We start from the raw sequence: 17,786 nt of genomic DNA, 5'->3' as shown, positions 1-17,786 counted from the left end.
TTTCCCAGTGGCTCTAGGTGAATGGAAAGGTTACAGGATAATAAAAGGAGGAGGAGGCGGTGGGGTTCTTACTGTCGGAGCAGTGTAATTTGGCGGCGTCGATCCAGGAGGACCAGGGTTTGCCCAGAAACGCCTCCGGACTGGGCACTTTGCGATCCAGTGTCGCCATTGCTCTTCCTTCTTGTTGCTTTTTCCCTGTTCCTTCGGCAGCAGCAGCCGAGAGACACGGGATTCGAGAACGCTCCGACGTCATCTTCGGAACGTTCCGACATTGAGTGCTCTGAAAGGGGGAGGGAGGGAGGGACGGGAGGAGGGCGCGGGGAGGCGGCGGAGGAGGGGAGAGGGAGAGAGAGGAGGAGGAGCCGGAGCCGGCGCTCGGCGCCCGGGGTCGACTGGGCTCGCTGGGCGGTGCGCGGCCGCCAGAGGCAGCAGAGAGGCGCCCGCAGCTCGCCGCGCGCCCGCCCGCCTGCCCGCCTGCGCGCCGGGGGAGGGGCCGCGCGCCGGGGGAGGGGCCAGCGCGCCGGGGGAGGGGCCGCGCGCCCCACCAGCGCCGCGTGCCGGGGCGGGGAGGCTGCGGCGAGCGCGCGCGTGGAGGTGCTGCGGCTCCGCCGCCTCCGCAGCTTGGTTCGCCCGGCGGCCGGAGCCCGCGTCCGAAGGCCCGGGCCTGCGGGGCCTGCGGGGCAGGGGCGGCGGGTGGGCTGGCCCGGGAGAGGCACGACCCGGGGCCGGAGGCGGGGAGGTCTTCCCCGCAGAGTGGCTGCCAGACGACGGAAAGTTTTTTGCACGCAGCCCTTCCAGCGTGTCCTTCCCTCGCCGGCTCCCCGTCGTCCACGGTGAGGCGCCCCCCACGGAGACCCATCTCCACCGCCGCGGCCCAGTGAGGGGAAGCGAGGCAGGGTTTTCCCCTTCCGAGCATCCCAAGCCCGGGAGGGACCCCGGTGATGACCTCTCCTCTCAGCCACCACTCCCTTGTCCCTTTCTCTTTCCTGTCACGGCGGACCTTGGGACCGTGGAGGATTCCGCGGATGCCTTTGGGAACTGAGACCCGTGGGTAGATGGAAGTGGTTCTAAAACGCAGGTGAGTTTGGGGCAAGGCCAGTTGCCTACCCAGCTCAGGCTGCGGGACATTGCAAAGCTCAAAACTCAGGGCCGCGGTGCCCCCAGATGCTCCGCGCGATGCGTGTCTCGGGCTCTCCGCGAACCACTGCGCAGACCTTGCTTCAGGATCACGGTAGCGGGAGAGCCCGCTCCCCGCACGGAAGACGCTGCTTACTGGCCCAAGCCCCTGGAGCAGTTTCCAGCGCTCCCTACCGTGATTCGACGGTGGCCGGGATTAGCGCCTGCAACCTAGGGCCAGGAATCGGACTCCTGGGAGCATACACTCCAGGCGTAACTGCTCTAGCCAGTTAGGAAGGAAGCGTTAGATTTCCTCTGAATTTTGGGTGTTTGATGCTTTAATTGAGATTTCTTCTCCTCTCCCTAGGGGTAAGCAACAAAGGCCTTAAAAGGTATTCTGGTATTGTTTTCTCTCTCTTTGAATCCTTTCGTTTACTAGGAATTACCTAGAATATATGGACATTCCCCTACTATCGATCTATCTTTCATTTTCCTCTGTACCCTTTTAGTTCTTACCACTTTTGTTTCTGCCCTGTGGCTGAAACACACTGATTTGAGGTTTTTCCCTACTGAGTTCTGTCCTGCCTATGCCATCTATCTAATGTCCTTGCACTTGGCATGCTGTACCTCAAAGCCAGGTTTAGGATGGGCAATGAAGGAGGAGCTATGGATTGGTCTTTGGTTGTGGTATTTGTGGGAATGGGCTTGTGTTTCATCAGACCCAGACAAGTTTGATTTGCCTCTGCTGTCTTTGGAGGGGTTTCTACAAAGGAACCACTAAGTGACTGAGATGCCAGGGAGTATTCTCATTTTAAGAATTGGTGGGTATTAACAAAGATGTGTTACTTTTTGACCTCTTAGGATATGCTAGACACTATGCTTGACATTTCATTCCAAATATCCATCCATCCATCCATCCATCCAATAAATTTTGCCTGTCATGGACAAGTGCCTTCCACAGAGGAAGACAAATAAGACCTAGCCTCTTGTATAGATGCAGTCTGGTGGTCTCTATGGAAGAAGGAAAGTGTAAAACTTATCAGCTCCTTGGAAAAACAAGACAAGTGCCCAGTGACTGGCCAGGGCAGTGAACGGTATGGTCTCACAGAGCTGCGCCTGTTCATAAGGGGAACCAAATTCTAGTTTGGAATGACCAGAAAAATGTGTCACAGAGAAGATAGGATTTGCTCTGCACCTTAGAGATTGGTGAGGATTTATCATGGTAAGGTGAAGACTGGTTTTGCTAAGGGAAGGAGATTGATGGTATTCAAGGAGGTTTCAAACTGAGCACAAGCTTGGTGTGTTTGAGAGGGGGTGAATGTGGTTTACCTGGAATGATGAGTTATTATTGGGGATTTGGAAGTATAGTTAGGCCTGGGTCAAATTATGGAAGGCACTGAATGGCCACCTGAAGAGTTTGGGTTTTGTTTAACAATGGGGAGCCCCTAAAGGGGCTTTCTGGTGCGTAAGGGTGAGTCGAAAGTGTGATTTAGAAAGGTTGTGGTGCCCAGGACTTCTTGGATATGGAAGCAGGTTAGGAGAAGTGCTGCAGTATTCGTGGTGTGAAGAAATGAAGGCCAAATGAACTTTGGTGGTCCTGTACAGGAAGAGGAGGGGACAGGTATGAAAGACTGTGAAGAGAGCACCTCATTGAAGGGTATGTTGTATGACTGGATTTGGGGAGAGATAGAGCTCAGATGCCTAGGTAATTAGATCCTGGAACATCTTCCCTTCCCCAACTGCTTTCTTGTTTTCCTTCCACTTTGTGTGTGTGTGTGTGTGTGTGTGTGTGTGTTTATTTCTCTATTGCGTGTACAAGGGAAGATGTGGTAGGCAGCCTCTAAGATGATGCCAGTGATTCCCACATCCTGGTATTCACGCACTTAGGTGATCCCCTCCCCTTCAGGGTGGGCTGGACCTAGGGACTTGCCACTAACAAACAGAATATATCAAAACGAATGGGATGTCCCGTTTGAGGTTAGGTTACAAAAAGACTGTGGCTTCTATCTTGTTCACTCTTGCTCTTCCTGGAAGCCCCCTGCCATCTCGTGGGCCATCCTATGGAGAGGCACAGGGGGCAAGGAACTGGGGGAGGTCTCTGGCCAACAATCAGTGAGGAACTGAGCCCTTGGTCCAACAGCCCATGAGGTGCTGAATTTTGTCAATAGTCATGTGAGTGAGTTTGGAAGCATATTTTTCTCCAGCCAAGCCTTGAGATGAGATGACAGCCCTAGCCCATGCATGTGAGAGACCCTAGGGCAGAGGCACCCAGTTAAGTCATGCCTGGATTCTTGACCCCCCCCCCCCCCCCCCCCCCCCCCCCCGCTAAACTATGAGATAATTAGTGTTTGCTGTTTTAAGTTGTTAAATTTGGGGATAACTTGTTGCATAAGAATGCATAACTAATACAGAATGCTTTGCATATAAAATGATGAGATAACAAAGGCAAAATTCCTTGGTCCTCATTTGAGCTTCCTGTGAGTTGTCTACCATCCTTGCCAGCTTGGTGGGACTGGTTTACTCTAGTATCTCCTACATGCTGAGTTTTGTAGTTTACCTTTTTCTCTGGGTACTCCAGTTTTTTGCTTTTTAAACTCAATCACTATTCTATGGAAAGAATTCACCAATGACAAGGTCATGTAACTGTTGGAAACAAGTCCTTACTGATCACGATGCTGTTGCACTGGTGCCCTTACAACCCTGCCATCTTTGAGGTGTGTGGAGAGTAAAGTGACAAAGGGACTTGAGCCCAGTGGTTGGCAGCTTCTAGAAAATTCTCTTCTCTCAGGGGCCATTTTGAACCACCCAAAAAACCAAAGGTGGCTTATCTGGAGGAGTCAGGTCACCTCAGTCTCAGAGAAACAAGGTAGTGGTCCAGTATTTTATTTTATTTTTTTACTTTTATTTTATTTTAGTTTTTTTTTTTGGTCCAGTATTTTTTTTTTAAGATTTTATTTATTTATTTATTTATTTATTTATTTATTTATTTGACAGAGAGAGAGATCACGAGTAGACAGAGAGGCAGGCAGAGAGAGGGAGGGAAGCAGGCTCCCTGCCGAGCAGAGAGCCCGAGGCGGGACTCTATCCCAGGACCCCGAGATCACGACCCGAGCTGAAGGCAGCGGCTCAACCCACTGAGCCACCCAGGCGCCCCTGGTCCAGTATTTTAATATGAGTTTACGCCCCCAGCTAAGTCTCTCAAGTCAAGATTACTTCTACACAGCATTTAGGCATGACAGCCTAAATATTATTCCCTTCTAGCTGGGAGCATTTGGGTTTGTAACATAGTAAAGTAGGAGCTGGAACCTACAAAGAGTTTAACATCTCTACAAAACTGACGTTGGCTACATTGCCTGTTTGACTGATAATCAGAACGCGTGTGTATTACCGCAGTTAGACTTCTGGAGTATAATTTGTGGTTTCCACTCTCAACTTTGCCCAGTGTCTCCAGCGACTCTAGAGATCATAATACCAACTTGGTGAAACTCTAACCCACCTATGACTTAGTAACTGGAGAACATGGCTGTCAATTAAATTATACCACTGGGAGCCCAACAAGGAAGGAAGCATTGCTCATCAGACCACTAGACTTTCAGACTTGACTTTGGATGAAAACTGAGGTCAGTCAGGAATAGTATTTGGGTCAACACTGTGCATATATAGTGTTATATACATGTCTGTACTTATATATCAGCTATACATATGGCAAATTTATGGCAGACTTGAATTCCTTCTGGTAATAAAGAGTTACAAATATTGATAGTGGCAACAAGAATCTTATACATTCTTAATAGGTACAAATTGACCCACAAAACAGTCATTGATGGCATATTAGTATCATGTCTATGTGATAAAACTGTCTAGCAAAGGTAGAACACTTTCTTCCCTTCATGATTAATGTTTGGGAAAATAAAAGGGGTATAAATATTTTTATTGTTTTGTTATCTTTCTTAGAAAATAACAGTGGTTGATTTAATTAAAAAGGAGATGCTAACATAGACCAAGTAAAGAAATCCATTCCACAGAGACGGCCGTGGAAAATACCTGTGTTATTTGAGTACCACCTGGTTCGGGAGAGCAGTGCGTCTGATACACAGCCTGCATTCACTTAGTCTGATTCATGTGCTGTTTTACCTCATTATTGAAAAGAAGAGAAGAGGTAATATTAGCTCTCTCATTTGAGGATATTAAGCTCCTGCTGGGGTCGAGGTGCTCGCTGTGTGTGCACCTTACTTCCTACCTAGACTGTTGGGGGGAGCTCCCTGGAGGGGATGAGGAGAAAATGACATTCCATTAGAATGAGGCATCCCTGGAATTGTTTGATGTTCTTTGTCTTAATTGAATCCATCTATCCCATCTGCCACTCTTCTCTCTAAATTTATTTCCCAAACCCACTCTCTCTGAGCATTGTAATTGGGGGGGGGGGGGATTTGTTATGTACATTGTTACCTTTTATAAGAGCTCACCGCAGCTGGAGAGCAGGTGTGCTGTCTCTGTCGCCTTGTTAGACAAGGTTGCCTGCCTCTTCCCTGCCCCTCACATGTCGCCAGATCAAAGGGGATGGGGAGAAAAGACCCCCAGTAGCAACGGGAATAGGGAAGAAAATAGGGATTCCAGGCTTTGAGTTATTGGTTTCCATATAAAGCCCTAGCCATGTGTCTGGTCTAAATAACAGGGACTTTAGTGATAAACAGAACTACAAAAACATACAATTTGCATTCTGACTCTGGCAGAAAGGTCCAAAACGGGAATGCGTGGCATTGAGGGACAGCTGCCTTGACAGCCCTGGTAGACTCATCTGGGGCTCTGATGTCTCAGGGCTTCCTGGAACCCCTCGGCTGCTTCAGGCTGAGGAGGCCTCTGTTCCCGAGTGTCCCTTGCTCTTCCTCAGGAGTCAGACAGGAGAAAAGATAGCGTCTCTTTGGCATCGTCGTAGAAATAACTTTTTAAAAATTTTTATTTTTTTTTAAAGATTTTATTTATTTATTTGACAGAGAGAGATCACAAGTACGCAGAGAGTTAGGCAGAGAGAGAGAGGGGGAAGCAGGCTCCCCACTGAGCAGAGAGCCCAGTGTGGGGCTCGATCCCAGGACCCTGAGATCATGACCTGAGTCAAAGGCAGAGGCTTAACCCACTGAGCCACCCAGGTGCCCCCAGAGAAATCACTTTTGGCCCTTCATCTAAATATAAATATAGACAAACGTTAAAACTCATGTGCACTTATTAATTGGAGCAAAGCCCAGCCCCCCGACCTCCCGCCCCTCCAAACTCACTGGTTCATATAGCTGCAGAGGCAGAGCAGGGTGAGCGCAGGCTTGAGATCAGCAGGTGGTAAATGAGAATTGCTCTTCAGTCATTTGCTTGAGAATTCTTCTTCATCCCACCCAACCTCAGTTTTGCAATCTGCTAAATGGGTACCAAGGCTCTTATCTTCAGATAGTTGTGAGGATGAAGTGAGATCCTGGCTATGGAGCCCCCAGCCGAGGGCCTGATGCACCATGGAGCACTGTTAATGTTTGCTATGATTATTACTTTAGCTGCAATGCGTTGTGTAGACAACAGCGGCTAGTCAGAAACAGGCTGATCCTCTGATGCTGGGAGGGCTCCTGTGGTTGCTTCTGACCATCCTTCTATTTAGAAAGGAAACCAAAGCTCCTGTTCCTTTGTATGGGTCTGCTGTCCCACTTCCACTCGGAGACTTCTGTCAGCAATCTTCTGCCTGGAACTTCATTTCATGTGGACTTCAGGGCTGCGTGCATACCCCTTTGTTCTGGGGAAGGCCCTACCAGACTTTTCTGTTCTGCCCGAATCCCATGTGCCTGGAGGCAAAACTGCTTTTGTGCGGCCCTGTAAATAGTTGTCCTGATAGTAAACCGAGTGGGGTCTCCACAAATTACTTCCTCACTGCAAAAACAATTTATTGTCAATATTATATTCTAAAGGTTACATGTGGATGTATTCCCATGAGATAGTGAAACAATAATGATAAGGAGAAAATTCCTTTTGAGTATTTCCTTCCAAAGTGGACATGTCCCTGCTCCCAGGTCACTTCCATACACCCCAAATCTGAAGGTGGTTGTCCAAACCGTTCTCTAGATGTCTATCTGCTGTCCATATTTATCATTACAGGCATAGATGGTATTGCCACATGTGTGCTCCTATTTTCTTTTGAATACAAACAGCATCATTTTGTAGACAGATGGGGTTTGTCCCTGGCTGAGAAAGAAGACTCGCATGAGCTTATAAAACAAGATCGACAGGTGCAACAGACTGTTTTGTGAATATTTTTCTGTAGCAATTTTCTTTTGTCACACATAATGACTGAATGTCATTATAGGTAGAAATACCTCCTTTTAAACTGCTGCATACTATTCCATAAGATGTTCTGAGTCTGTTTTCCTAGTGATAAGCATCAAGGTTTCTGGTTTTACAAAAAACAGAGCGGTCAGCATCTTTATTTTTAGATCTGCTTCCTGGGCACATGAGGGAGTATTTCTACCTAAAAGTAGAACTGCTGGGTATGTGCATTTTAAATTTTCGTAGGTCTGCCAAAATGTCTTCTGAAATAGCTGATTGATTCATGCTCCCACTAGCAGCGTAGGATGGGCCCATTGTCTCGTGCTCTAATTCCTACCCAAAGTTTTCAAACATTTTAATTTCGCCAGTGTTAGGGTAAAAACATATCTTGTTTAATTTGTGCTTCCCTCATTTCTGGAATATTTTTGAGCATTCATTCTTATGTCCATGTATTTTCACTCTGTAAATTGCTGTTAGTAACTTTTGATGATTTCTTATTGGCGTTTTCAGATCTTTTTATTGACTCTTAGGAATTCTCTATACATTCTAGATTGACAGCTTTTGTCTGAAAATAATGTAATTTTCCAGCTTGATGCTTGTCTTCTTTTAACCTTGTGTGTGACGTATTTTCTATGCACATTTTTTTTTTCCATTTGGTTGTAGTTGGGTGTATTAGATTTTTTCCTTGAGGCTTTTTGTCTTTTGTGTCTTGCTTAAGAAGACCTTCCCAAGGTCACAAAATATTTTCTTACATTTTTTCTTTATGCTTTACAGGTTTTGTTTTTACATTAAGCTCTTAGATATTTTTGGTTAACGATGTGAAGTAAAAACTTAATTTTTGATCTTTTCCCAGTTACCAGTTTCCCCAGGCGTATACTGAAGAGCTTAGCCTTTCTTTCCACAGAGATCCTTCATATACTCACTTCCCAAATACATGGGTCTGTTTCTGAGCTCCCTTTTCTGTTCCATGGCTTGGCCTGTCTTTTCCATACCAGTCCACAGTTTAATTGCTCTTGTTTTATAATATGTTTTGCTGGTGTATCGGGGAAAAAAATGTTTCTTTTCCACTGTGGACTGAGAATCCTCTGTCTTGGTCTGTTTGGGTTGCTGTAACAAATTACCACAGACTGAAGGGCTTAAAAACAACAAAAATGTCTTGCTCACAATTTTGGAGGCTGGAAGTCTGGGACTGTGGCGTTGGAAAATGCAGTGTTCAGTGAGGGTGTCTTGGTTCATAGCACTTTTTTACCATGTCCCCACGGGGTAGAAGGGGCGAGCTAGCTTTCTAGAGTCTCTTTGATAAAGGGTCCACCTTTACAACCCACTCTTCCCCCCCCCTCAGGCCCCAAAGGCCCTATCTCCTGACACCATTACCTTCAGGAGTAGGATTTCAACCATATGAATTTGGTTTGGACACAATGATTCAGACCACAGTACTCTATTTCTTGGGAAGTATTTTTTATTCCTGAGAAACGTGTTATAGGTTTCATTGTTCAACAGTTGTCATGGGGACATCTCATGGCAGAGACTGGGCCATGTGAGGAAGATCTTTGGAAACCCGACCTCATGCCTATTTCATGGCTACTGTAAAGTTTGGGCCTAATGGCCACAGCCAGCTTGGACTCTTGGGGAAAGCCTCCCCCAAGATGATTTACCAAATATCTCAGCCTTAGGAAAATGAATTATGGAGAGATTATCCTTCCAACTATCTGAAAAGGCCAACCCCTGTGGTTAGTGGTTGAGACTTTATGGGGATATTCCCGTCTGTCAGTCATTCCAGGGTGAGAAGAAGGAGCCATGAGCACTAGAGGCTGAAGGAGAGGGTCGCAGACCTGGGAAGAGGGCTGAGCTCTCCCCGGTGTGGGGAGCAGGTAGGTAAGAAGAGCCTCCAATGGGCCAATTGCCGGGCCTGGTAGTGTCCAATAGCAGACCCCTTCTGGGATGACCTGGCTATGAGTCAGGAATCATTCAAACCCAGTAACCAGTCATAAGGCTTTCTGTGTTGTCTTTTCTTTTGCTTCCCTCAAAGTTTTAAATGGCCCGATCTTAGGTAGGGGCGTTGTGGGAAATTGAGTCATATCACCATAAATGTAAGGTTATGTGATCGCCATAGATGTAAGGTTGCAAGTTGCTAGCTTTCCTTCCTGCCAACCCTGTGTGGCAGCAACATCATTATTCGAGAGAAGATGGCTGTTCCTACACCCCAGGAGGTGGCCAGGCCCAGAGCAAGCAGGGGACAGCCCCCAGCGGTTCCTAACACCTTTCTTCTAGCCCCAATCCGATACCCTCAAAAGGAGGAAATCCTGAAAATGAGAGGCCAGAGTTTGGGTGATGTTTATATGACAGAAAATAGAAGCCTGGTATCCCTAAGTTCATCAAACAGTCACTGCGGAACTTAGAGTACAGACCAGGTCTCTGTCTGGAGGCCTGCTGACTCACAGATGACTACGTCCCAAGAATGATACTAGGGCTAAAAAGTGACTTTTCTATATAGGCCAGTGTTTCTCAACCAGGGATGATTTCGCCACTACCCCTCCTCACTCCAAGGATATCTGGCAATGGCTGGAGACATCTGTGGTTGTCCTGACGGGCTGAGGTGTACTACTGGCATCTAGCAGGTACAGGCTGGGGATCCTGGTAACAATCCTACCATTAGATGAACGGGAAGATTTATCTAGCCCCAAATCCTAGCGATAAGATCCAGAAACCCTGATGTAGGACAACCAATTGCTAGTTTCCTCTCCTTCTTTTTCATTTCCAGAGAATGAATACCTAAGCCCCAGCAACTTCTTTGCCATAATGGGCTTCCTTCCTCACATAGAAACCAGTAAGAGTGCGGCAGGGCTGTGAGACCCATCATCCATCGCTACGAGTTAAACCCAAGGTCTTTGCCCTTTCAGTGTATGAAAGCCAAATTATATTATTGGATGAATTGGTAGAATCAAAGGAAATGGATATAGTTCTTATGCAATAATCAAGTAATGTGGTCACCTCTTTCTCTTTGAATCCCTTACAGACCATGGCTTACCTACTCTATGGGGAACGTTGATCAGTGCTAAGACACCCATGTGAGATAGCTCTTATTATTCCCAACTTATGGATGATAAAAGTGAGGCACAGAGTGGAAGTAAAGCATGGTGCCCTCCCTCTGGTTTCTTTTATTCTAAAGTTATCAAACACCTGGCTTCGGCCATTGCACAGGTTGTGTACTGCACAACGGTGCCACTTTTAAGGGAGCACCATTCTCAGGACAGACCTAGATTTATTGTGACAATATTCTAGGCAGATGGCACAAAAGTGGCTTGTTCTAACAAAATCAGGACTATGAAGCGATTTTCTAACAGAACTTAAGTTTCTTCAGGAAAGTACACCTCTCCCTAATGCTTGTGAAAGCGCTAGATGGACTAGCGGCAAAGAAGGGGGTTATTGATGACTCTCCGTATGTTAGCAGTTCAGCTGGGAGCTGTGTGGGAAATAGAGTGCTTTGCGTGGTGGAATAAATAGAACAATCTTGCTATCTAAATGTGCTTGTTCTGTTATGGTTTAAGTCATCCTAAGCTTGGTTTGAAGGAGGAGACATTGACATGTATATCAGTTTATAAATTCAGCAGCAGGAAGTGCAAAGAATGTCGTTTCAATTATGGATTGACCCATGATTGATTTACCAACGTCAGTCAATGGCTCCTAGGGTGTAATCAACACCAAGAAATGGCAGGTACTGGACCCTTAGGAGGATGAGGGCAAATGTTGCAGCATTGCTCAGCTGACGAGCTCCGTGTAGGCCCCCTACAGGGAGCATCACATCCAAGGAAAATACTGTAAGGTGGGAATCGCTTTTGCTTGTTGTAGCTACGTAACCATCTCTGTAACACACAGACTCCACTCTCTGTTCTTGACTTTGTTCTGAATCTTCAGTGTGTGCCATTTCATGGTGCTTTTAGGGAGGAAAGGCCTCACCGGTTGACTCAGTTGAGAAGGCTTTAATTTTTCTACCTATGCAAAACCTAGGCATTCACGGACTCTGGCTAAGCCAAAAAAAAAAAAAAAAAAAAAAAAAAGGTCTTTTCTAATGCCTAATAAATAGTCAAGTTTGGGTGGGAGGTGGGGTATGTACAGGAATTGCAACCCTCATTTCATAATTGGAATGAGAGATGCTGACAGACTGGCCTGGCCTGGGCCCGTGCCAGATGGCACAGACTGAGTAGCTGCTTTCACCCGGGGTCGGGGGAGATGTGTGTGTAGTCAGTGACTGGAGAACGGGAGGGTGTGGGGCAGAGGAGAAATCTGAGCTGGGAAAGTTGGGGGGGGGGGGTCTTGAATAGCCGGTGGGCAGAGCATGCATGGGGGACAGGGGCCTTCTTCAGTGAGAGCCTCAGGTCACATAGACAATAATTCCCTACAACAAAGCCCTTAGTGGAAAATAGGCAAGTCGCAAGGGGATTTGGAAACAGGAAGGGTTTGAAAGTGTTACACAATGTTTCCAAGATTAAAATCTACAGTATGAGATAACTTGAGTATAATACTGTGTTCTTAGGCAAGTGGCAGATTTCTTGGAGAAATACTTTTTGTCAAGAACGAATCTCTAGGGGCTCCTGGGTGGCTCAGTGAGTTAAAGCCTCTGCCTTGGGCTCAGGTCATGATCCCAGGGTCCTGGGATCGAGTCTCACATTGGGTTCTCTGCTTGGCAGGGAGCCTGCTTCCTCCTCTCTCTGCCTGCCTCTCTGCCTACTTGTGATCTCTGCCTACTTGTGATCTCTGTCTGTGAAATAAATAAATAAAATCTTAAAAAAAAAAAAAAGAATGAATCTCTAAAACGAGGGCTCTGTGGACAGGAGCTCATCAGGTAAGAAACTTGAACTTTTCAAGATTCTTTAGCCGTCTGGCCGGTGTGTTCAGAAATGGTGCCCAATGGCGCTAATAAAAGGGATCTCTGTGTTCGTGGTTTACTCTAATACTCCAACCCTGGGTCGTTATCAAGGGCAAGTTAAACAGATTTTTCATCCCAAGTAGGATGACCACATGGCTGAGTTTGCCTGGGGAGTCCCGGATTATGCAAAATTATTAATAGCTTGTCCTTTCAATCTCAAAAGTGTCCTGGTTTTGGTGATACATTATATGGCTGCCCTAATTCGAAGTGATTCATTGTGGACTTCTTTTGCTTACTCTGCGAATCCTCCGTGACCAAAAGGGAAGCCTCCGCCTCAAGGATATTTGCCCCTATGTGCATTCTGTCTTTTTGAAATGGTTGTATTTTTCTCCTTACATATAAAAGAATTTTTACAAATCATTCAGAAGAAAAACAAGCAGCATAAATCACTTAACACAAACCTAGAAGTCAATGTTAATATTTAGTAGAATATTAGAGTAATACTCTATTTAACTATATCTATACCTATCTATCATATATTTATATATTTTTAGATCCCAATCTCCAAACTAAATGACTTTACTTGGAATAGCATTCCATATATACATATATAGATATGGATACTACATCAAATTGTATATTTAGAACTGTATAATAATTTAGTCAACATAGATAGATAAAATCACCCTTTAAAAATAATCACTTTTTTTTTTTGAGATTTTATTTATTTAGGGGTGCCTGGGTGGCTCAGTGGGTTAAGCCGCTGCCTTCGGCTCAGGTCATGATCCCAGGGTCCTGGGTTCGAGCCCCGCATCGGGCTCTCTGCTCGGCAGGGAGCCTGCTTCCTCCTCTCTCTCTGCCTGCCTCTCTGCCTGCTTGTGATTTCTCTCTGTCAAATAAATAAATAAAATCTTTAAAAAAAAAGATTTTATTTATTTATTTGACAGACAGAGATCACAAGCAGGCAGAGAGGCAGGCAGAGAGAGTGGGGGGAAGCAGGCTCCCTGCCGAGCAGAGAGCCCGATGCGGGGCTCGATCCCAGGACCCTGGGATCATGACCTGAGCCGAAGGCAGAGGCTATAACTCACTGAGCCACCCAGGTGCCCCTAAAATAATCACTTAAAAAAAAAAAAGATTTATTTAAGAGAGAGAGAGGGCCTGAGCGGGAGTGGCAGAGGGAGAGGGAGAGAGAACCTCCAGCGGACTCTGTACCGAGCACAGAGCCCAACGTGGGGTTCAGTTTTACAACCATGAGATCACAATCTGAGCCGAAGCCAAGAGGCTTAACCGATTGCACCAGCCAGGCGCCCCCTTTAAATAACCACTTTCAAAGACTGTGTTGTATTCTAGTGAATGCCTGTTCTTAAACTGGAATATATTTAATTCCTCAATTGGGGGCAGTTAGGTTGTTTCTTTTATATATTTTATTAACAATATTATAAGAAGTGTTTTCTATAGCTAAATCTCTTCTCACATTCATGGTTATTTGGGATGCTTTCTTATAAATGAAACTGATGGTAAGTCAAAGGGGCTATGCATTTAAAATTTGAATTAAAATTTGAATATGTCAAACTTGGCCAGCATGTGTGAAAATTCCCACTCTCTACCTCATCTGTGGTGTATCTTTCTTTTTTCATCTTTCAGTCCAACAGGAAAGAATTTCATCTCTTATTTATTTCAGTTGTATCTCTGATTATTGATTTTTTAAATTTATTTTTTAATAAATCGCTTATTTTTCTATTAGAGTGTATACCTTTCTCTTATTGAATTATGAAAGCTCTTTATATATTAAATAAATTAAAGCTTTGTGTTACAAATTGTAAGATTTTTTCCTGATGTACTATTTGTCTCTTCATTTTATTTCTGGCGGGTTTGTGTGTGCATGTGTGTGTATGGATTCAGAAGATTTTTATACAGTTACACCTATCAGTCTTCTCCTTTGTGGAGTTATATACTTTTCTAAAGGACTCAAGTTTTCAGGAATTAACCCGTGAAATTGTCATAATCTGATCTGGTGCTCTCAACCCCCCTGAGCTCCTTGTTTCAAATTTACCAGTATGGCCCTTGTCTTAGATGAGCTGCAATTTTGTTTCCATTTCTCCAGTTCAGGCTGTCCCCCAGATGAGGTTCAGTCACTTCACAAACTCACAGATAAGTTACTGCAAGTAGAAACTGGTGATAAGCATTCCTTTCCTCAACCACAAAACATGTATGGCTCCCTTCATGAAAAGCTGTAATGGGAATTAGAAAAGACCAGTTTGTTTAGATTCTTTGCGGAGTGAATCATCACTGCCCCATTGATATGCTTTATAATTTCACTGGTGTGATCTCAAGACAGCTGTGGCATCAACCTTAAGTTATAGTTACTATTCAAAGAAACGCCATGGCCCGCCATAGCTCCCCCAAAGCAAGCAGCTTTCCATGGAACGATGCCCCTGGGCTTCATGGCAGCGTTACTTATCTGATGGGGAGGGCATTCCAGCAAACGCACATCTTGTTCTAGCTGGGACTGTTGGGGGTGAGCTTGTCTCTGGGCTTCTCTGCTGGCTTGCTGGGCTGAACCACATGTGAGCCTCAATTCCTTCTTCATTTTTTAAGTTAGACCTGTGCATCCTACTCTCTCCTTGGCCCTCGCCCTTGCCCGCTTGGCCCTTTCGGTGTTTATTCTAGGGAGCAGGGAGAGAAGAGAATCCTCTTCCACTTACATACCTCAGGGAAGTCCCTTTGATTGTCCTCAACCCCACTCCCCATTTGCCCAGAGTCCCCCCGCAGGGTGATGGAGGGGAGGACTTGAGCTCCATTGAGGACTGAGTGTTACATTGATGATCACCGTCACCATGATAATGACATAGGGTGACTGTCTCTCTTCTCAGCTGTCAGAGCATTTCCTCTGCTGTTTAGCCATGGGGACCTCCAGGGACCAGCCCAGAGGCAATCTTAGGATACCAGACCCCACCAACTGACACTTTCTCTAGAGAACCCTATCATGGCGGGAGTGTGGGCATGGGGACCAAGGCCATAGACCAGCAGGTCTTTGCTGTCTGGTTTTGCCAAGGAGTTGTTAAAACATAATACATGCAGGGTGCCTGGGTGGCTCAGTTATTGGGTGTCTGGCTTCAGCTCGGGTCATGATCCCAGGGTCCTGGGATAGAGCCCCACGTGGGGTTCTCTGCTCAGCCGGGAGTCTGCTGGTCCCTCTCCCTCTGCCTGCTGCCCCCTGCCCCCCGCTTGTGCATGCTCTGTCAAAGAAATAAACTCTTAAAAAACCATAATACATGCAATTACTGCAGACTAACCTGCTCCTGCCCACAGGGAATGGGGTGTGTGGTGCTACTCTGGGAGCCAGACCAGGGCCTTGGAAATAGTTTTTACTATGGAAGGACCCTATTATGGATCTGAGCAGCCCTTCCCCAGAGGTTTTTAGATGAAGTCCATCAGGGGTCCCCTCAGTTTGGGAAAGACACACCCATTTCCTTTCTGCCTCATCAGTGCCCTGTGGTCTCTCCATATTCTCTTATCCAATATCTCCAGAGCCAAAGAACTAATTTGGCCGCAACATAATCCTCCTCGGAGAGCTGGAGAGGGAGAGAAACCAAATGTGAGCTCAGCCCAAACCCCTCGAGTGGCCAAGGCTCAGTCGTAAATAATTTTAGTCTTGTTACCCATTCACTAATCATATATCCTCCCGATGGGTATTGGCAGCATGTCAGAGGTAGCTCACTTATGAAAAGACGCTCCAGTTTCCAAACCCATTCTGGCTCTTCATGAATCTGGGAATTGGGGAAACCAGCTATACTAAAGGAACTATAGGCCCATTTCTTTTTTTTTTTTTTCCTCCTTTTGCGGGCTGGGGTGGGGCGTGTTGGAACAGAACATCCATATGTTTATTCATTGAGGAAACACTGGACCTTCCTCTGGCAGGCACCACCAGAGGAGCGGGAGCGAGAAATCCTGGATACGTAATGGGTCCCCATTTTGCAAAGGCATTTCTCAGAGTCACTAATGACACCTGCAGGGGGGCTGAATGGTGGCCCCCAAAGACACGAGGCGCTAATCCCCAAGACCAACGCGTGTACTACCTTTGGGAGCATGTGGTCAAGTCTTACGGATGTGACTGAGTGAAGCATCCTGGGTTGGAGAGATTATCCCGGCTTATCCAGCTGTGCCCGAAACACCATCACCTGTGTCCTTTTAGGAGGGAGGCAGAGGGATTTTACAAGGACACAAAAAGGGGAGAAGGTGATGCAAAGATGGAACAGATAAAAATTTGAAGGTGCTGGCCTTGAAGATCGGGGTGATGCAACCCCAAGCCAGGAAACAGCAGTTGCCACCCGAAGCTACCAGAGGCAAGACTGTCTCCTAGAACCTCCGGATGGAGCGCGACCCTTTGACACCTTGATTTTGGACTTCTGGCCTCCGGAATTATGAGAGAATAAATTGTGGTTGTTTTAAGTTCCCAAACATGTGGTAATTTGTTATACAGTCCCAAGAAACTAATAAAACATCTTTGCATATAAAACGGGGACAATGGTCTAGAGGACCGTTTTCAGGCAGGTGGAGTCACAGGCATCTGACCAAGTCCGTTTATTCATTCCCTCGGCAAATATTTTTTGAGTGAGCACAGTTGTTCCAGGCATAGGAGAGAGAGAATAAGGCTGTGTCCCGACTGATACCAGGGTGGAGGGAGGGAGCAGGTAGTAAAGAGGTAATGAGAAACAGGAACCAGGTAACTTTAGTTTTCAATAAGTGCTTTAAAGAAAACAAAACACGGTGGTGTGGAATTGGGGAGGGAACTATTTTAGATTGGGCAGTAGGAGGGCCTTTCTGATGAGATAATCTCAGAGCTGAGCCCTGAATACCAAGAAGGAGTTACCATCTGGACGAAGCTTTCTAATTGGCGAGAGTTGTAAGTGCAAACGCCCTGAGGTAGGTATGAGCTTAATGTGCTTGAGCTTAATTGTGCCCAGAAAGACCAGATTCCTCCATGTCAGCGTGGAGAGCACCCACAGAGGGCTGCAGGGTTCTGTTGGAGGCCCTGTCCTGTGCAATTTTCTTTGTTTGTGACTAAATTAGAAGTAAACATACGAGTCATATAAATCAAGTGTGGGTCACATGAGCTGGTAGGACTTATATTTAGTTAGATGTCAGGGATTGGCTTTTAAAATATCTTGGCAGGTGTGAACAAAACTAAAGATAAAATTTGACAGGGACAAAATATGAAATTACTTGCCTTAATCAGTACTTGTGTAAAGGCCCTGAAACTCAGTATCAGAAGCAACCTTGTGGTGAAACTCCTTTACGGCTTTTTACAGCATGGAGGACAGCTCAAGAGAGGAGGCAGCCACGGGGCTGTTTCTGGAGCACTGAGTGGGCATTACATTTTACGGGGCCACAGAAACAGTTCATTCATTCATTGATTCATTCATTCATTCATTCATTTATGCAATGAATAAATGTTCGGTGGATACTTATGTACCTGGCACTGGCTGGGTTGTGGGGAAAAAAC

General features: G+C 46.0%; 1 protein-coding gene and 1 long non-coding RNA gene across 10 annotated transcripts in view; one reads left to right on the top strand and one right to left on the bottom strand.

Annotated features, from left to right (window-relative positions):
• Positions 1-320, bottom strand: part of ATXN7L1 (ataxin 7 like 1) — a 233,505-nt gene extending 233,185 nt beyond the window's left edge. For 3 of the 7 annotated variants that reach the window (XM_047695956.1, XM_047695957.1, XM_047695959.1), the window contains exon 1: positions 73-310. In XM_047695956.1, the coding sequence (XP_047551912.1) occupies positions 73-253 (181 nt within the window). In that variant the 5' untranslated portion in view covers positions 254-310. Of the gene's footprint in view, positions 1-72 lie in introns of all 7 variants that reach the window. The other 4 variants (XM_047695960.1, XM_047695961.1, XM_047695971.1 and 1 more) reach the window with 3 other exon arrangements.
• A 243-nt stretch (positions 321-563) lies between these two features.
• Positions 564-16,727, top strand: LOC125081265 (uncharacterized). 3 transcript variants are annotated; one of them, XR_007121629.1, is made up of 4 exons: positions 564-833; positions 959-1,078; positions 5,142-5,275; positions 16,202-16,727. It is a non-coding gene; the product is annotated as an uncharacterized LOC125081265 (long non-coding RNA). The 3 variants fall into 3 exon arrangements; XR_007121628.1 differs by lacking the exon at positions 16,202-16,727 and adding an exon at positions 10,175-12,004; XR_007121627.1 differs by lacking the exons at positions 959-1,078; positions 16,202-16,727 and adding an exon at positions 10,175-12,004.
• The last annotated feature ends 1,059 nt before the right edge of the window (positions 16,728-17,786 follow it).

Source organism: Lutra lutra, chromosome 11 (assembly GCF_902655055.1).
Source record: "Lutra lutra chromosome 11, mLutLut1.2, whole genome shotgun sequence".
NCBI lineage: Eukaryota > Metazoa > Chordata > Mammalia > Carnivora > Mustelidae > Lutra > Lutra lutra.
This window is presented reverse-complemented; position numbering and strand designations above follow the sequence as displayed.